General features: G+C 37.8%; 3 protein-coding genes across 3 annotated transcripts; 2 read left to right on the top strand and 1 right to left on the bottom strand.

The window, feature by feature from the left end:
• Positions 1 to 2859: 2859 nt before the first annotated feature.
• Positions 2860 to 6354, top strand: LOC113702089 (uncharacterized). Its single transcript, XM_027223075.2, has 2 exons — positions 2860 to 3051; positions 3773 to 6354. The coding sequence occupies exon 2, from the start codon at positions 3907 to 3909 to the stop codon at positions 5857 to 5859; it is 1953 nt and encodes a 650-aa protein (XP_027078876.1). The 5' UTR covers positions 2860 to 3051; positions 3773 to 3906; the 3' UTR covers positions 5860 to 6354.
• Positions 6355 to 7401: 1047 nt separating this feature from the next.
• LOC113701806 (DNA-directed RNA polymerase II subunit RPB1) lies at positions 7402 to 16653 on the bottom strand. The gene is made up of 14 exons (XM_027222618.2): positions 16361 to 16653; positions 15970 to 16233; positions 14378 to 14677; positions 14069 to 14227; positions 13752 to 13913; positions 13453 to 13673; positions 13229 to 13370; positions 12819 to 13154; positions 12436 to 12722; positions 11870 to 12128; positions 8691 to 11782; positions 8394 to 8465; positions 8188 to 8241; positions 7402 to 8088 (listed from the first exon to the last, which is right to left on the bottom strand). Exons 1-14 carry the CDS (start codon positions 16442 to 16444, stop codon positions 7968 to 7970), a joined length of 5553 nt encoding a protein of 1850 aa, XP_027078419.2. The 5' UTR covers positions 16445 to 16653; the 3' UTR covers positions 7402 to 7967.
• A 1808-nt stretch (positions 16654 to 18461) lies between these two features.
• Positions 18462 to 19915, top strand: LOC140011178 (uncharacterized protein At4g08330, chloroplastic-like). Its single transcript, XM_072059779.1, has 2 exons — positions 18462 to 18615; positions 19337 to 19915. The coding sequence occupies exon 2, from the start codon at positions 19361 to 19363 to the stop codon at positions 19739 to 19741; it is 381 nt and encodes a 126-aa protein (XP_071915880.1). The 5' UTR covers positions 18462 to 18615; positions 19337 to 19360; the 3' UTR covers positions 19742 to 19915.
• Positions 19916 to 20226: the final 311 nt, after the last annotated feature.

Below are 20226 nucleotides of genomic sequence, written 5' to 3'. Positions count from 1 at the left end.
AACTGTGAGTTGCTTATTAGCTTCGTATAGATAAAGTAAGTTGATTAGGTTTGATTACCTTTCTTTGGGCAGACAATAATAAATGTGATTTAACGCGACGGGGAAATTGGAAAGCGGCAGTGATGTGATTGGATTGGAGATTATTCCCACCCATAAAAGGGTAGCAGAACTGATTACTGCTGCATTCTAGTTATTTATAGCAGTAAGTACTAGCATGTATAAACCACTGAAGCAGGGAGGGAGGGCTGTAGGTGGGGTTCAAACCCCGTCTGCATAAAAAAATGATTCAAGGGTAACGTCGTAGTATCTCTTTGTGAAACCCCTATTTACAGCAAAAAAAATCTAAAAGTGATGCCGTAACACTTCTTATCTAATCAGATCTGTATATCTACTAATCCTTTATACACAAGTCTCCACCTACCAGTCCCTTACATACAAGTCTTCTTAAGCTCCCCCTTCCCTGTAGATTAGGATAGAATAGGTCATGCAATTGTTAAGAAAGAAAAAAAAAAAAAAGTACTAGCATGTAGTGACTAAGACAACTATCTCGTTTTGAAGCAAAAGAGAGAAATAGTTATTAAACCCAAGCATGCAATGACCTTCTTGGGCCAGTTTCACTTGATAATGTTGGGGGCTCATTCTTCTGTGACCGCGAGCCAGAACAATATTAGGCCGGCCTGCTTGGAAAGTTGGTATGGCTTTTGAGCCTATTCAAGGAGAATGGACAATGGACAAGAAGGGCTCGCCAATAATGCCACAGGAAATGATTTATGCCATTGGACATGGATAGGAATGTTCCTTAGTGGGCTCATAAACTTTGGGACGGGCCGCTTTGATTGGTTATTCAGTTTCCAAAGCTACAAGCAAATTTTTTTTGTCTAATGGATTGAATAAATGAGGGAGAGAAATGAAAGGTCCACAAAAAACTTTGAAACCAGGATTATCTTAGGTGGCGTTTGGTTCGCACATCGGAATTGGATTCGGATTCGGAATCGGATATCTTGGGTTTGGAATGAGGTCATTCATTCCAATACATTTGTTTGGTTCAAGTACCTGGAACTGGAATGTGTATCATTACTATAGTTGATGTTTGGTTCGTCGACTCTTTCGGAATGGAATATAATAAATATATTATAAATCACATTGTAAATGATAGTTATTGGCTCTTTGTAAATGAGATATAAGAAATTTTTACTAATTAAATATATTAGTATAAATGTATTAGTAAATTTAGTCTAACTGATTAATAATTTCTATTAGTAAACATGTATAATTATTAGTATAATTGATAATATTAATTATATTACACAAATTAATATACATTATATAATATATATAACTAATATTATTATTATTATAAGTTTGTAACTAATTAAATTAAATATTATATATATAATTAAATATAAATATACAAATGTTATAATATAAATATACAATTATAATTATATAATATATACAAATATTAATTATACAAATATTTTATATAAATGTAATATATATTACATATTAAATATAGTTGTTATTATATATTATTATATTTAAAATAATAATAATTATTATAATTATATAATTTATTAATATTACATACATGTATATATTATAATTATACGCACATATAATATACATTTATAAATATACATATATATTATAAATATATTATTATATAATATTAATAAATTTATAATATATATTATATAAGTATAATTATATTTAACTAAATAATTATAATATATAATTATATAATATAATAATATCATTATTATAAGTTTGTAACTAATTAAATTAAATATTATATATAATTAATTATAATTATATGAAAGTTATAATATAAATATAAATATATAATTATATAATATATAAATATTAATTGTACTAATATTTTATATAAATATAATGCATATTAATTAGATATAGTTATTATATATTATTATATTTAAAATAATAAATATAATTATAATTATATAATTTATTAATATTATATACATGTATTTATTTTAATTATATGCACATATAATATACATTTATAGATATACATATATATTATAAATATATTATTATATAATATTAATAAATTTATAATATATATTATATAAATATAATTATATTTAACTAAATAATTATAATATATATTTATATAATGTACTAATATTATAATTATAATATATTATATATATGTATATATTATAATATATAATAAATATAATATATATAAATATTAATTATATCATTGTATAATTATAATATGTAATTGGATTTGTTTCTTGGAATCAAACTTGGGAATCGGACAAAACCCACCAAAATACTTGGGAATGGAGAAACACCAAATTTTTAGAAATCATTCCAAGATTTCAATTCCCATTCCAGTGAACCAAACACCATTTATGGGGTTCATTCCATTCCCCGAATCCGATACCCTCTTACCAAACGCCCCCTTAGATTCTGTGTACTAGGATTTAAGGTCCTCAGGATTTACCCAGAAGTCAGCAATTATCTTTTGAATAAACCTGTAGAATTACCTTAGATTCTCTATGTGTGTGTGTGTTTATTATTTACTGTTGAAAGACAAAAAATTTTGAAAACAATAAATGGTGGAGAAAACAATTTAAGAGATTATTGCCTTTGTTATTCTTCCCTTTTAGTGGGGGGCTATTATAACTTATAAGATGTATATGTTTTATAATTACCAAATCAAGTAAATGCCAGTTCAAATTGAAATTTTCATACCCCAAAAAAAAAAAGAATAGAAATACAGAAAGCCCTTTTTTCAAGTGAACGCGTGACACCTGGCTACGCTTTTAAACCCGATTTGACTAGTTTTAGCCGACCTTAAACGCTTTTATAGTCGGCTGAGTGCCAAAAGCAAAGCAATAAAATCCCAGAAGCCCTAACCTCAACCTCTAAGCCTCTACATTCTCCGGACAACAAAAGCCCTAAGCAGCTCAACCCTTTTCCACGCTAGCCCCGGCTTCCTGCTGCTCCGCCCAATTCATCCGCCGCTTCTTCCTCAAGCTACGGCCGAAGGTCGCGGTACCTGCAATTCATCTATCTGAGGTATAATCCATTAATTGACCAATTCTTGTTATGATTCACTACCTGCTCAAGTTGCAACATCTGTAGGATTATGTGTTCCGGTGGATTTCGAATTATGATTTCATAAATTGTAGGGCAAAAATTGATTGAAACTTAACTTGTTTGTGATTAATTTTGGTCTCTCACTTGCCGCATCCATCTCCTTCCTGCATATCTCCTTTTTCTTTATTTATTTTCTTATTTCTTTTGGCTTGGGCTTTTATATATGTGATTGTGAGCTACAAATGAAATTTGATCCCGCTGACGCGACAGCTTCTAATTCGTAGTTGTTAAAGAAATCGTTTTGAAAGAAGCTGATTGGAGACCTTTTTTTTTATTGCTTTTATCCCTATAAATATTGGTAATTGGCCCAGGACTTCACTTAACTGGAACTCTATTCAATATGGTCTTTTTTTTTTTTGGCCCCTGATTGATCGTAACACGGCATGAAGTTGTAAGCACTGAAACGTTGATGTGCTGCTTCTATTAACACTCTTCTTTGTTTTTTAAACCTACGGCTAAATTGTCTGCCATTCTCTCCTTTGAATCTGTGCCTAGGTAGGAAAACCTATGAAAGGTGTGAACTCTAGTTTAGTCTCTGAAGATTACGTGATATTCTGTGCACGAGTTTCGTGATTATTAACTGCTTATCTTATGCCAGTTTGGCAATGAGCTAAGAGCTGTGTTTGGGTGCAAACTGCAGGTGTCGAGCTCCAGAGCAAGTTGCCTGGTTCTGTTGGTGCAGAGGTCATACTTTTGTTGTTGACCAAAACAATATCGTGATCTTGTTTGTATTATGGTGTAGACTTTATAGAGAACTTCATTTTTTTGTAACCTATGGCTGCCACTAGTAGCATGCGTCTTATATCTTACGCCGAAGAGATTATAGATGGACAGGCAGTCTATGTATCCTCCAACAGCTCTCCTGTTAAGGCTTTCAATTTTGAACCAGCTGGGCATGCATTTCATTCGGCTGCTCTTCGACTTTCTGGTGTTTTGGAGGATGACGATAATGATAATGACGATGAAAAAAGTGATACTACAAGTGACAAGGATCAGAGTTATACCCAAACGTCGGAATCGTACAGCACTAAAGGTAAAAAGAAGTCTGGTTCTGGAGAGAAGCAACAGGATCATTATGCACTACTGGGATTGGGTCATTTAAGGTATCTTGCTACTGAGGATCAAATACGAAGGAGCTATCGTGAGGCTGCATTAAGGCATCACCCTGATAAGCAGGCTGCCCTTCTTCTTGCTGAGGAAACAGAAGCTGCAAAGCAAGCAAAGAAAGATGAAATCGAGAACCACTTTAAAGCCATCCAAGAAGCATATGAGGTCCTGATTGACCCTACCAGGAGAAGAATTTATGACTCAACTGATGAGTTTGATGATGAAATACCTACTGACTGTGCCCCACAGGACTTCTTCAAGGTGTTTGGACCGGCATTCTTGAGGAATGGTCGTTGGTCTGTTAGCCAGCCTATTCCATCTTTAGGGGATGAGACCACACCACTCAAAGAAGTCGATAACTTCTACAATTTTTGGTACAGCTTTAAAAGCTGGAGGGAATTTCCTCATGCTGATGAGTTTGATCTTGAGCAGGCAGAATCTAGGGACCACAGAAGGTGGATGGAAAGGCAGAATGCGAAGCTCTCAGAGAAGGCTAGGAAAGAAGAATCAGCTCGAATACGTGCTCTTGTTGACAATGCTTACAAAAGGGACCCCAGAATTCTGAGAAGGAAAGAGGAGGAGAAAGCTGAGAAGCAGAGGAAAAAGGAGGCCAAAATTCTGGCAAAGAAGTTGCAGGAGGAAGAAGCTGCTAGGATTGCTGAGGAGGAGAGACTCAGGAAGGAGGAGGAAGATAAGAGAGCTGCTGAAGCTGCTTTACATCAGAAGAAGGTGAGGGAGAAAGAAAAGAAGCTATTGCGCAAAGAGCGAACCCGTCTTCGAACACTTTTGGCTCCACTTTTGTCGTGTGATCTTTTGGAAGAGGATGTTGAAAAGTTGTGCATGTCACTTGACATGGGGCATTTACGGAACTTATGCAACAAGATTGAAGAAAATGAAGATGTGCAGAGAGTGAAAATTGTGAAAGATGCTCTTGGACATGGTCATAACTCGAAGGATGAGAAAGAGGATGTGAAGGGTGCACTGCGGAATGGTGCTGCTTTGGAGGCTAATGGACAATTTCCATTAGGTACGAAGGAGAAAATAGAGAAACCATGGAGCAAAGAAGAGATTGAGCTATTGAGGAAGGGGATGCAGAAGTACCCGAAAGGAACATCACGAAGATGGGAAGTTATTTCTGAGTATATTGGTACTGGAAGATCTGTTGAAGAGATCTTGAAGGCAACAAAAACTGTTCTTCTCCAGAAGCCTGACTCAGCTAAAGCTTTTGATTCTTTTCTTGAGAAAAGAAAGCCAGCCCCTTCCATAGCATCTCCGCTCACAACTAGAGAGGAAGTAGAGGGAGTATCAAATGGTAATGCGTCTCAGAAGCATGCTGGTAAGCCAGATAATTTGCAAGACTCTTCCAGCCAAACTGCAAACCAGCAAAACTCAGATGTTGCCGTGTCTGCTGAAAATGGGGTATCTTCAACTGGAGACCAAGACGTATGGTCTGCTGTTCAAGAAAGAGCATTGGTTCAAGCATTGAAAACTTTTCCGAAGGAGACTAACCAGCGATGGGAGCGAGTTGCTGCTGCAGTGCCAGGAAAAACTGTTGTCCAGTGTAAGAAGAAATTTGCTTTGCTGAAAGAGAGCTTCAGAAACAAGAAAAGTGCTGTTTAGCTAGTTCTAATTAAGTTGTTAATGGATATGATGACACGAGGTCTTAATTCTTCTTCCAAGCGGAGGGTAGACATGTTGAGGGCATTTTGGGAGGTATTGACATCCATTTTTCGGCTGATGTGGATGCACGGAGTATCATACAGCTCCGGACCTAGATAGGTGTAAGCACGTATGACATCTTCGTACTTATATGAACTACATAGTTGCTGTAGGAGGTATATCCATCGCGTGTTTGGGCCCTTGTCGATGCACATCTTATTACACATTTTTGGGATCTACAAAGGTGTGCACGAATACCGAGGAGGTCTCTGATAGTTATTCAAATTCCACTTATTTTTTGGGGCTATGGCATTAGAACTATTTTGATAAGAGTGCTAAAATTTTTGGATGAGCGAGTTTAAAATAATGTAAGAGCCGCGGTTGTTGCTCATGTCTTGCTCGTTCATATAAAAGCATCTGAGAGGGCATGTGTTTGGCACTTGCTTTTGCTGTTTATATTCGTATCTCGTTGTATTCCGTTCCTGGGTGTGATTAAGCAGCAAAATGACCTCCTTGCGCACGAAATTGCTGAACTGTGCTCAGCCTACCGGAACTCACGCTGGGTAGATCAATTCCTTTTCTTGAACGTGCAATGGATTGTATGTCAGTTTCCAAATGCAAGATTGTGAGTAGTAGAAGTTGACTCCGCTGATGTTATCGAGCGTGTAAATACTAAATAATGCATATGCACAGGCTCATCGTCTCTCTCCTCTCGTCCCTGATTGCTGGGACTCTCTTAACTAAGCTTCAGCACATATGCTTGACTCAAGCATACGACACATCGCAAAGGAAATACCAAAAGACAGAAAATAAGACATATTGTGAGAGGGTGTGGTGGAAAGGAAACTTGGACAAATTTTATTAATTATACTTGTGCTGAAAAAAACAATAAGATTTCCTTCCTTATCGAAATTTTGATCCATGCCATACTCCTCAAAACTTGCACTGACCAAATGTTTTATGCTTATTTCATCTGAACTTCACTCTTTGGAGATGCTTTGGGAAAAGTAGTGCTGCAGTAGGATAAAAAACAATCAAATTAGTCGATCCTCGCTCGAAATGAACTCGTCCTATAAGATTCTGTTTCACGCATATTTATTACTATCCTAAATAAAATAGTTCTCTCTCTTTCTACGCGTCATATTATGTTAATCTAGAGTGCGATGATCAAATTGCTTCAATTTCTTACTGTAATGTTAGTATTCATCTGTAAAATTCTGCACAGGATTAATAAGGAAACCCATCCATGCGGAGCCTGCGGTGTCAGGAAACTCGTTCGTGTTATGTGACGAGGTTCCTGAGTTCTACTCGCAAGAGTCTTTGTTAGCAGACGAGCGATTCCGTCCAGTCCTGAAATTTTTGAGCGTGTACTTGACAGAGAGGGAACGGAAGGCTCGTGTCATTAAGTTAATGACATCGTTCTTTTAATCGTCTCGAAACAAAAGCAGTCACTAAAAATACGATGTAAAATAGAATATGTGATTTTGAAAGTTCCCAAAAGCCTTGAACCAAATTAAAAGATATATATATATATATATAGCGGCAGGCCTGTAACCTTGACAACCACATCCTCTCAGACTCAACTAAGCTAAAAAACACGAGCCAACGTAAAAGAGAATCCTCGAGACAGCTGAAAGCATCAGTTACAATTCTGTCCTACCCAAGGCATTAACATGTCCCTTTAGGAGTCTACCATAACGTGAAAAAGTACTATTCGTACAAATCTCAGCACATTTTGATAAAAAAACCTATCGAAATAATAACAACGAAGAAATCCTTCAAACGCCAACACAAGCCCGAATAGGCATCTCGTAATGTTTGACAAACCTAATGCAAAATATCGTGCTACTAAATACAATGTCTTGTACAGCATGTCATTATCAACCATTGACCAACAAGTTCCCACTTCAACCTGCTCCATGAAGGCCGAATACAAAACCAAATCACAACAATAAGGCCAGCATAAGAGAGAGAGCAATTCAAAGTCCACAAATATCATGGTCCGGTCTGAGAGCTCAACCTACTGACGAGGTTCAGCCTCCTGCCCCTTAAGTCACCCTCCTCCCACCTCAGCGACGACCCCTATCATCCTTGACGCTCTTGTCATCTCTCTCAGTTGTTCGCGAAGTGTATTGGCTTGTAGATGATGGAGAGTACCCAGGTGCAGTAGGTGAATATCCAGCACTTGGACTAAACAAAGCAATAGTTTCTATAAGAAGAAGAAGAAGGAGAGAGGGAGGGGAAAGAAGGGTCGAATCCCATTTTGGAACGGGGGACTTGAATTCTTACCTATATTGTGGAGAACTTGGGCTATAATCTGGATCTCCACCAGAGTTGTGTGGACTGAAATAGCAATTAAATCAGAAAGCATGTGAAAAAGCAGGAAGCAGATTTTAGCGTAAATAGAGAAAACAAGATGGAAATCACATGTAAAAGAAAGCAAACAAATCAAGGAACCCATACGAAAGTGGTAACACAATTGTTGAGGATGTTACCTGCTTGGGCTATAAGTTGGACTCGAAGGGGAATATGATGGGGATGTTGGAGAATACGAAGGTGATGTTGGGCTGCATGACAAAAATTAAAGCATGTAAGTGGACAAGGAACTAAACTAAAGTCATCAAACTTAATGTTAACATGCGTGACTAGAGGAGAATTTACAAATCAAAAAAATAACCAAGCAACTGCCTACTTGCAGCAGATGCAACCAATACTTTTGCAAAGGGCCAAGCCCTTACATGCAGGATCAGCATCCTGCAAGTTTGAAATTTGTAGAACGGACAAAAAGGTACCTGTAACTTGGAGAGGAAGGACTGTATGGGCTTGAAGGTGACAGCTTCGGACTAGTTGGGGAGTATGCAAGTGAAGGGCTGTACCTTGCCGAGGGATTGTAGCTAGGAGACGTGGGACTATAGCTCGGTGAGGTAGGGCTATAACTTGGGGAGGTGGGGCTGTAACCCGGAGAAGTTGGACTATATGCAGGTGATGTGGGACTGTATGATGGAGAGGTTGGACTGTAAGAGGGTGAGGTTGGGCTATAAGAAGGTGAGGTAGGGCTATAAGAAGGTGAGGTAGGGCTGTAAGAAGGTGATGTGGGGCTATAAGATGGGGAGGTCGGGCTGTATGCTGGGGAGGTCGGGCTGTATGCTGGGGAGGTGGGGCTATAACTCGGAGAGGTCGGACTATAACTGGGAGAAGTAGGACTATAACTTGGAGATGTTGGGCTATAACTGGGAGATGTGGGGCTGTAGCTGGGAGAAGTGGGTGAGTATGAAGGACTAGTTGGAGAATAAGCAGGACTAGTTGGGCTATATCCAGGAGAACTGGGACTATAAGTAGGAGAAGTTGGACTATAACCAGGGGAAGTGGGGCTGTAACCAGGGGATGTAGGGCTGTAACCTGGAGAAGTGGGGCTGTAACCAGGGGATGAGGGGCTGTATCCAGGGGATGATGGGCTATAACCTGGAGATGATTGTGGAGAGAAAGTTAATCCCATCGATTGCACAAAAGGAGAGAACTGAGCATCTGCATGAGGTGACAACCGGGCATTTGGACTTGTCAAATAACCTGGAGACATCATCCCCTCGTGGTAGGGCGTTCCACCAAAAGGCGAACGACCAGGTGTCATCCCAAATTCTAGGTTACCCTCCATGTAACTGGGAAGAGAAATCTCAATAGCCTGTTTCAACATCTCCTCGTTGAGGTACAAGGCACAGTCTCCTGTGCCAATGGGTGCAAGCTGACCCAACATTATATTTTCAGTAACCCCCCGGAGGTAATCTGTTTCCGCATAAACAGCAGCATCGAGAAGTATATCAACAGTTTCTTCAAAAGAGCACCTCATCAATGGCCCAGTATCATTTCGATTAATCCCATGACGAGTGATTGCCATCAAATGACCACGATAAGTCATGGTATCACACAATATTGCAAGGTGCCGGTAGTTTACATAAGACCCATCAAAGGATATGACAACACGCAATTCGTCCAGCAATGCCTTACGTACTGCCTCTATTCCAAGAATTTCAATAACTTCAATCAAGTGATTACTTGTCGTCCTGCTGGCATCAACATCTTCATGGCACATAACGGCTAAAAGATTAACACCTTCTGAGTCCAACATAAACTCATTGGAGTCTGTCTTAAATCCTTCCTCCTGAGTAAATTTGTTTACTTTAGCTTGTTTGATAAAAACTTTGTTAATATCAGGAATACCCCGAAGAGCCATTTCAGTAAGCATGTTGCTCTCAATCTTTTTAAGGAAGACATCATCCTCAGCAGATTCATCATTCAGCTCCCCCTTGGGTGCTTCATCATTCATGATCCGAATACGAAGTATCAGCTTATCAGCGTTGTCATCATTGAATATGCAAGTCAGATCACTATCAAACTCAAGGTTGATCTTCTCCGCGATGTCTGCCATACTCAGCTTCTTGTCTACCATCATTTCCCGATTCAACTCTATTCTCAACAACCAGGGAGAAATTTTATCAGGATCGATGTCTTCATCTGGCATTTCATAATAAGACTTCACAAATTCAACGTCTTCAGGGATTATGGTGCTCATTGGATCTGGATCGTACCATACTTCCGTGGCCTGTGTAACACTCCGCAAGGTGGTGTATTCTAAAGCACATTGGACATTTTTTGCCTTCTCCTTTGTTTCACTTGCCTTATGCTTCAGGTATATAGAGAGAGACGGTGTTTTTATCTTCTTAGCCACATTAATGATCTCCCTCAACCTAGGAACACCAAGGGTAACATTCTTGGCACTCACACCAGCATAATGGAATGTATTAAGAGTCATCTGAGTGGCAGGCTCACCAATGGATTGTGCAGCAACACAACCAATCATTTCTCCAGGAGCGACAAGTGACTGTAGGAAACGCGACTCTATCTCACCAATTACCCAATCAAAAGCTTCACGAGTAAGCCTGTAGTCATTCAATACTCTTTTACTCGCCAAGGCACTCCGAAGCAATATATTGAAGAAAAGGGTAGCATTCTTTTGAGCTTCAGCACTAAGATAATCATCACCATGAACAACCTTAAGCCTCTCCTGTAGCTTATCTACTGCTTCAACAATCTCCATGGGATGCATATCTGAGGGCCTTCGGAAATCTATCTTAAAGGTCTTCTGTGCATTTGAGACAAGTCTCCTAATGTTTACAGGCAAAGGCCAGGTGTTATCACCTGTGGTTGCAATCTCTGTCCCTAGTTGCAACCTATCAGCTTCAAGTTTCTGAAACTCTGCTTCAAAAACACTCCGGATTTCCCGGATGGTCTTTAGATCTTCCACAGCTTCCGGTAACATGTAATCAGGGTTCCAATTCGGATCATCAATCTCATATTTGTACATGCTATCAAATTCACCTTTCTTGACTTTTAAGGATTCCAGTTTCTGTGATTCAATCCACACAGAATCCATGCCATCTTCCCCATAAAGAAACTGAATAACATCCCCCAGGGAATTCCTGACAGTTCCATCATATTTAACCATGATATCCTCCATGGCCTTCACCAATCGTCTTTGGATGTAACCAGTCTCAGAAGTTTTAACGGCCGTATCTATAAGACCTTCCCTACCACCCATTGCATGAAAGAAGAACTCTTGGGGGGTCAACCCACGCAGATATGAATTCTCCACAAAACCACGACTTTCCGGACCAAAATCATCTTTAGTAAAATGAGGCAGCGTCCTGTCAATGAATCCAAAAGGAATTCGTTTACCTTCCACATTCTGCTGCCCCACACAAGCAGTCATCTGGGATATATTGATGAAACTTCCCTTCGATCCTGCAGTAACCATGGCCTTTAGATTGTTACTCTCTGATAAGCTCTTTTGGGCACTGCTTCCAGCATCATCACGGGCCTTATTCAGCACCTAAGACAACCAGATCGCACATCTCAACCCTCAAAAGATAGGAGAGCATACAAAAGGCATATAAGATCGTCCATTAAATATAAATACCTGGTTCACTTTGTTTTCAAATGAATCCATCATAGTTCGTCCAGGTTCAGCCTCCAGTGCCTTTTCTTGAGCTTTCCTGATAAGTTCTTTCACATCATTCTTCGCATTTGAAATAGTTTCATTGATTTTTTCCATAGTTTGAGCATCAGCAATAGTATCTCCAATTCCAATGCTAAAACCATTCTGCAAAAGCCAATAATTGACAAGCCACTGTGTATGTCCAAGAAACTTGCGAGCTGCATCTGGACCAACCTCCTCCCTGCATGTATTAGTACAAGTCAATTAAAATAATTCATCGTTCCATATAGAAGCACTATCTCAAGTTGCAGCTGTGTTTCATCATGGATAAAAACCATGGAACTTTTCATGCACTGACCCAGTATGTTGCTATTAAGCAACAATACTGAATACCGATTGCTTGCATGTTGAAACTAGTATAGCGAAACCAGAAGTTAATCAAGAAAAGCAAAGAATCTCATTAGTTCATGAAGCCAATAGAATATTTCCAAGCTGTCACGGTCAAGCTGTAGACAAAAGGTTACGATTTCAGAAACTTGTAATCATACCAAATAACATGAATAAGACTTCCAGTGGAAGTTCCAAGTGCCTTCTTGCAAAGGGTACCAGTAAGCAACTCTCCTTTCTCAATACGAACTTGAGTGTCTCCCGGAGTTATAGGCCCAGGTTCATCATCTTGATGCCATGCCGCATTTCTCTGGAGATTAATTTGTTTTGGAATAATAAGATTGAAAACTTGCTTTCCTGTCCAAAGAGGCCTTGGTTTCAAGATTGCTGGAGCAGGTATCTTCCCATCAAAATCCTCCCACCACATCAAAATGTTCATAAAGACATCCTGCACAATAAGGACCAATTAAGAGTTCAGATTCAAGAAAGAAACAGTGAAGGATGGTGTCTGGTCCAAACGGAGGAAATGAAACAAACCAAGTACCTTCTCAATAAATGTATCTCTTTTAGTTATCTTGCGGCATCCCAAAAGTGTATCCTGGACAATGCCCATTACTGGCCGATTTGATTGGGGTGAAACGATGCATTTAGGGACCATCATAAGTTCCAGAACTTCTGCTCTAGTTTCAAATGACTGTGGAACATGCATATTCATCTCATCCCCATCAAAATCAGCATTGTATGGTGAAGTAACTGACAAATTTAAACGAAATGTTGAATATGGCATGATCTTGATCCTATGCCCCATTATAGACATTTTGTGCAGACTAGGTTGCCTATTGAAAAGTACAAAATCCCCATCATTTAAGTGCCGCTCCACCTGCACCACAACAATACAGTTAACCAGAAGTAGCAAAAAATCACAACTCTTATCAAGATATTACAGAATCTTGCCTTATATCCAAGTTCCAGATGCTGATCACTGCTTTTTTTCAAATAACGAAGATCAAGCCTCTGACCATCATCTCTGATTATGTACTTGGCACCAGTTTTTCCTGGTGGTGGATGTGGGCCATATTCAACAAGCTCTTTCAACCTGTTCAATATTCGAGTGCAGTTGTCTATTCAAAATCATGATATAGAAGCAAAACTGTTAACAGAAAAAGCAACTACAAGACCTTTCAATGTTGTAAGGAGTAACAGTTTCTGGATATGTCAGATTGAGAGCAATGCTCCATGGCACTCCCAGTTGATCAATATTGATTGTTGGGTCAGGTGTAATCACAGTCCGAGCAGAAAAGTCCACTCTTTTACCCATCAAGTTGCCTCTAATCCGACCTTCCTTCGCTTTCAATCTGCTACATATTGATTTAATTGGTCTACCAGATCTTTGTGTAGCCTGAAAAGTGACTAATCAAGTCGATACAATATTTTTCACGCATTAACTTCAATTGCTTTAACAAAGAAAAAATCATACTCTTGGCTGTCCAGGCAGTTCATTATCAAAGTATGTAGCTATATGGAACTGCAATAACTGTGCAAATTCTGAGATTATGTGAGCAGGTGCACCATTTCTCTCTTGCCTCTTAAGATTCTCATTGTGCCTTATGACCATAGCTAGCTGATGAGTCAGATCATCCTGCATTAACAAATAGATGATTAAAATCTGTCCATGGGTGAAGTGGCTGATTGCAATGTTACCAATTAAGCAACTCAACCAGTGCAATCAAAGTAAAAGCATAGAGTAAGAATAAGCTGGTAATCAGAATTCAAAGCATGAAGAAATTGGCTTGCCTCACTCCTTGAAGAAGTGTCCATCATTACAGAAGGTCTAACAGGAGGTGGTGGTATAGGAAGAACTTGAAGAATCATCCAGTCTGGACGAGCATATTTGGGGTTGAATCCTAGTAACTGGCAATCTTCATCACTTATCCTTTTCAGAATACTAAGAACCTGAATAAACAGGCAAACTAATGTTCAGTTCCATGGAGCACCACAGTCGGAAGGGGTTAAAAAAATACCCTTCATGCCCAATAAAGAGAAAGCCAACAGATACGGGTGAATTCCATTCCCAAAAGTCAATTAGACTCCAAGACAAGTCACCTTTTCTGCAGAAAGCTGTTGCTTTCGCTCAACAGGTTCAGGCAACTGCTCTTGATCATCATTTTTCTTTTTCTGAACCTTGTATTCAGCAACCATTTTCATTCCATCAATAGTAAGTTTTGGCTGCTGAGCACCACAACCACCCCGTGTCTTCTTAACTGGTTCTTCAGAATCTTGACCTTGAACATCAATTTCATCACCTCCTTCGCATTTACTTTTGTTTTTGCAGGCATCCAATATCTTCTTAAGTCTATTCTTAGGATTTCTTATCCTGAGTGCCTGCTTGAACTTGGGATCCTCCTGTATTTACAACAAGAAGAGACCACTGTTAAGATAATGGAACCCATTTATTCACTATTGTTAAGCAGATATGCTTTTAAATCATCCATAAGAACCCTTCTAAACCATTTCTGTCAGGGGTAGAGTTGGTATAAAAATATAATTTTCAAATAGTATTGGAAGTAAAGCTCCAGCCTCCACTAGTATGTACTAAGTGAAGTAGCTGCCTGTTGCACAAAGGTCTGCCTAATGCCAGTGCCAAAAAAAAAGGACAGCCAAACAGCACATATAGATGGAATCGAGGAACATGTCACAGATGAACCATTTGTACAATCAACTGATTTAAAACTCCTAGCCACAAAAACAAAACAATTACATCTTTATAGATACAAAAAAGATCAATCACTGAGAAACTAAATATAGCGAGAACAATGGGTATGATGCAAGAGCTGATTAAGTGGAAATAAAGATTCTTCAGTACCATAGATTCAGCATCCAAACACCTATAACCTAAAACAAACTGCATAACTATACAGTGATTTTCCAACTGAAGCCATCATAAATGTTTTTGACACCTCCATTTATCTTGCATCCTCTGCATCAAAGGAACAACACATAACATCATTTAATAGTTGTTACTGACTCTAAAAATATCTTCCCTTAATTCTAAGCAGAGTGCAATTCATAACATTTGTTGACAATCAAACTTTCCAAGCCTAAGCAAAGATTAGGTATAGATGGGTAAATGATTTCATATGATCAGCTTTATAAAGCAGTTAACCCTATAAAAGAAGGAACTAGATAGCAAATATTTGAGATCCTAGAATTTCATCAAATTACACTAATTTAGAGCAACAGGGAATGCGCCCATGTGCATGTGACAAGAGGAATGCAGCCATAACTCGAGTTAGGTGCAGGTTGCGCAATATTTACAGCTATGCTGTGGGCCTACGAATTTTCAACCAGCACTTGCTATGTACGACTGAATTGGCAAGAAAACTTATCAGGGTTCATTGATTTACATATCATTGCTCTGCAACAAGGGAATTTTAAAACCACAGATGATTATTCAACATGTCAAACATCCAAATGTTAAGAGCTAAACTGTAATATAGCAACTTGCATACAGATATCTCGTCTGCTAATATCTCCACCAATTAAGTTGGAAAGAAAGATCAACACAGTTTGTCGGTATACGTCTAATGCATTACTCTTGTTAAATTCTCATGCTTTTGAAGAAAAATTAATTACTAAGCATGTGAAAACTCCAAAATATTCAGGGCTAATTTTAGTAATGATTTGTGCAAAGGTACCTCATCTGCTAGTATTTTGGAGCAGTTAAAGCATACGCAACGCATAATACTGAGCACTGTCTTTATAAAACCAATGTGAAACATAGGCTTTGCTAGCTCAAGATGACCAAAATGACCGGGGCATTCCGCCATACTAGCCATACAAGTTTCACATTTCATCTTCCGATCAATTGTCCCCAGCCGGGGGTCACTCAAACCCCCTATCTTCGGCTTTCCCCTCTCTGTCGTCTCGCTGTGCTCTATATGCACCACTGACATTTGTCTCTGCAATCAATCCAAAAACAGTAACTCAGCTCCAGTAAGGCAGAGTGAAAATCAATATCAAAACCCAAATCCAAAACCCTGGAGTAGATATAATTTGCGAAAAGGGCATGGAGTTTAGAGAAATTACAATTTCATCGGGGCTGAGGATGCCGAACTGGACCACCCGGACCTTGGCCACCTCCGCCGGAGAGTACGGGAATCGTACATCCATGGTAGCAGGCACCGAGACCCAATTTTAGGGTTTCTCAAACCACACAAGAATTGTCAGCTAAAACGTTACGGCGGCTTTTCATTAATTGGATTAAAATTTAATTTGTCCTTCTTCCCTTTTTTCTGTTATTACCAGTCTTTCCTCAGTTGAGATCTGAAGCGATCGCTCCCTTCTTCTCACTCGGGAGGAAGGAGACCCTTGAGAAACCTCAGAAATGAGGGGATAGGGGGGTATTTATAGAAGGGAGACCCTCCATTGTACGCCATCTGTTGACCGACCTTTCGGGGCGGCTAATATGCGCGGGGTGTAATTGCGTCTTATCGAACAATTAAAAAAAAAAAAAAGGACAATAATTTGTAAAAGAAAGAAGAAAAGGAAGTAGAAGAAGCAAAAACAGGCTTGATTCGATTTGCAAGTCCTATCAGAATTGGCCGTTGCCAGTCATACGTAATTTCAGTAGTAATTTATTCAATAAATAATTGCTAGTAATTCCTAGCTACTATATTTGCAATTTTTTTGGGTAGTTTTTACATAATTATGTTGAGGTGGTAATTACCTTTTTGTCTAAGTGACTACAATAAAATATTTATTTCAAGATCTTCTACTTGTTCACCACATTTTTTGCAATCTTAGTATTTTTTTAAAAAAATAATTATAATATTTTTTGTGACTTTATGTATATGATGTGAAAATGTGATTAAAAAAATTCTTAAAAAAGTGCTTACAATAGAATGAAATAATTATTTTTTTAATAAAAAGCTATCCAAACACGTGTCACAAGATGAAAAGTATAAATCCTTTCTTTCTTTCTTTAAAATATTCTCCTATAGCCCTCGTACCATTTTGAGACGACTTACTATTCATTACCTTACTCGAGATTTGAAGTTTCTCTTTGGAAAAAAACTGTAAAAAAAAAAAAAAAAAAAAGAATCAATAAAAATAAGAACCAAAATTGCCCTGTAATACAAGTTCATCAGTCAAAATTCTTGAAAGCATAAAATACCAGTAACTACTAACAAGCATAATGATAAGATCCTGTAACAGTTTAGCTAATTTACTGACATAAAAGTTATTTTTCCATGCTTCATTATTATTGGAATGCCGAAACATGCATGACCATTAATTTATTTTATACTAAACTATTCGTTGACATGAGAACAAGATTGCAAGTTACAATAGAAACCCACAATAATAAAAAGTAAATCTAAGCATGACAAATAGTATGACAAACCTTATAAACCTTATATAGTATGACAAATATTAAAGTACTGTGATTGCATTTTCAAGAAAGCTAAGCATGATTAAATTCTCAATGACCGTTTCCAAACCCGAATAATGAGTTTAAACCATTTTTCGTCTAGGGTTAATTGCATTGACCTATTAAAGATTTGCGCTAAATTACACGTTTCTCAATAGGAATGGCACCGTTGTCCACTAATTCCTTTCGTCCCCATCCCTCACCCTCCCCCCTCCCTCGTGCCACTTCCCTCACGTTGTTAATAAAAAATTTGTCATATAATTTTATTATAGTTAAATTTCAGTAAATAATCAAATACTAAAATATTAATACATCACTAAATTATTATCCATTGTAATTTCACAATTAAAACCCATAAAACAATCAAAAAAAGTTATTTGAATACAATCAAACATGATAAAACTAATACAATTAAAGTAGTCAAGTTTTTACTTTTGATACAAATACAATTACTAAGGCATTATTGTGTTTTTTTTAGAAAAAAATGTTATTGTGTTAAGTGTAATTAGAAATTTAGTATAAATGTATTAGTAAATTTAGTATAACTAATTAATAATTTCTATTAGTAGACATGCATAATTATTAGTATAATTGATAATATTAATTATATTACATATATTAATATATATTATATAATACTTATAACTAATAATATAATTATTATAAGTTTGTAACTAATTAAATTAAATATTATATATATATAATTATATACATATTTATTTATTTATTTTAACAGGTGGCGGGACGGGGCGAATGGGGGGACGAGGCGAATGGGGAAAAAAAATCCCCCCCTCCCCCCTCCCCGGCGCCCTCTCAATCACCACCCCATTAGCCCTCCATGAGCACCCGCCTCAATTACCATTCCTATTTTTCAATTGGGAATTAGGCATCTTGGAGTAGAGGCAAAGCAGAGGTAAAGAATTACTATTTGGTTTTTTAAGATTTGGGCTAGCTAGGGCATAAGCTAATGATGTGTAATTTGAAACAGAAGTGACTTGATATTAGAGGTGTAAATCAGTTTTGTCCGTCATAATGTTTAAATTTGTTTAGTTATTTTAATGAATTTGAAATTTTGTTAAATTTTGATTTATTTATCTATTGAACTGATATTGGATGATTTTTTTTTATCGAATTTGAATATTATTAAACACAAAATACTGTTGAAACTTTATTTGACTAGTTAGTGAATCAAACTTGAACAAACTCTCACCAAATCAAATTCATTCAAATATTAAGTAATTTGGTTTACCTTTCAGCTCTACCTGAGAATGAAACGTATGAAAGAATTGTAATTTGATTGCTTTGTAAAACTTCTGTATGGGGTTTTTGTTCATTTTCTTCCATCTATCTGTTCTTGTTTGGTCAAATGTTCATTTATACTTTCCAAATGGAGAGTCCACCCTTGTTTAATCAAGGGGGTTGATTGTAATGTTTCAATACTTATAGATCTAATTATAGTTTTAGCAAACAATTAACCATTTCTTTCAAGAACATCCTCCATTTTGCTGCCGCGTACCGGCATTGCCATCTAGAACTTAGAACTTTCCACGGACAACGATTGGCCACGGCAATTTTCTAACCTGTTTAAGCCTTCAAAACCCATTTGCAATTTCTAACCACATTCATCTCTACAGCCAAAGGTATACAAGCAACGAAAAATGGCATCGGTCTACAGCTGCAAAGAGTGCGGAGCCAATCTAAACCTCCACACGTTCCATCTCTACCCACCGGATTTCTATTTTGAGGCAGGCAATAAAGGGACTCTTTCTTTTGCCATGATTGACTCTTCCAAATTCAGCTACCAGAAGGAAAACAAGTTCGTACCTTTTTTCGAGACAGTCAATTATTGGGGCATCCAAAGGAATCGAACCAAGATCATGTGCAATAGTTGCGGCAAACGGGTCGGTTATATTTACGATGACGGGCCACCCATGACTGATAGTCCGGGCCAGCTCCATATGGGACCTAGTCAGGTTATTCCTAGAGCTCCAAGGTACAGATTCAAGACCAAGGCTTTAAGGATCACTTCAGAGACCTGAGCAAGATTGTATTTTTTTTCCCTTGGGTTTTGGGTTTTATGATGATGGGTGCTTCCCTTGTATTTTGTGGCCTTTAGGGCGTCTATACTCTAGAGAGTCTTGATATAGAAGGTGTATTTTTGAATCTGTTTTGTAAAAAATGGAATTGTTGGAATAAAGGCTTCTTTTTTGTTATGTTCTGGTTGGTTTTGTTGGTATATTTAGCTGCTCAGAATCCAATTGCAATCTTGAGGAAATTGATGGATTTGTTTGAAGCTGCCGACTGGCTGAGAAATGATGATGGCAGCACGTTATTAAAATATGTCTAAAGAGTGATTAAGGTAGATACGTCCATCTCTATGTTGTTAATGTTTTCCCTGCGAGGTGCAGTCTCTTTCATTTTCAGGCAAACTATGATAAAATTGAAAGCTTTTGAAGTAGAGTTCCCAACTTGGTTTCTAGCAGCATTCGATGTCCAGCATTTGAGTGTCTCCTGTGGACTGGTA

Source organism: Coffea arabica, chromosome 7e (assembly GCF_036785885.1).
Source record: "Coffea arabica cultivar ET-39 chromosome 7e, Coffea Arabica ET-39 HiFi, whole genome shotgun sequence".
In the NCBI taxonomy this organism is placed as follows: Eukaryota; Viridiplantae; Streptophyta; class Magnoliopsida; order Gentianales; family Rubiaceae; genus Coffea; species Coffea arabica.
Note: the sequence above shows the minus strand (reverse complement) of the source record. Positions and strands in the feature narration are given on the sequence as shown.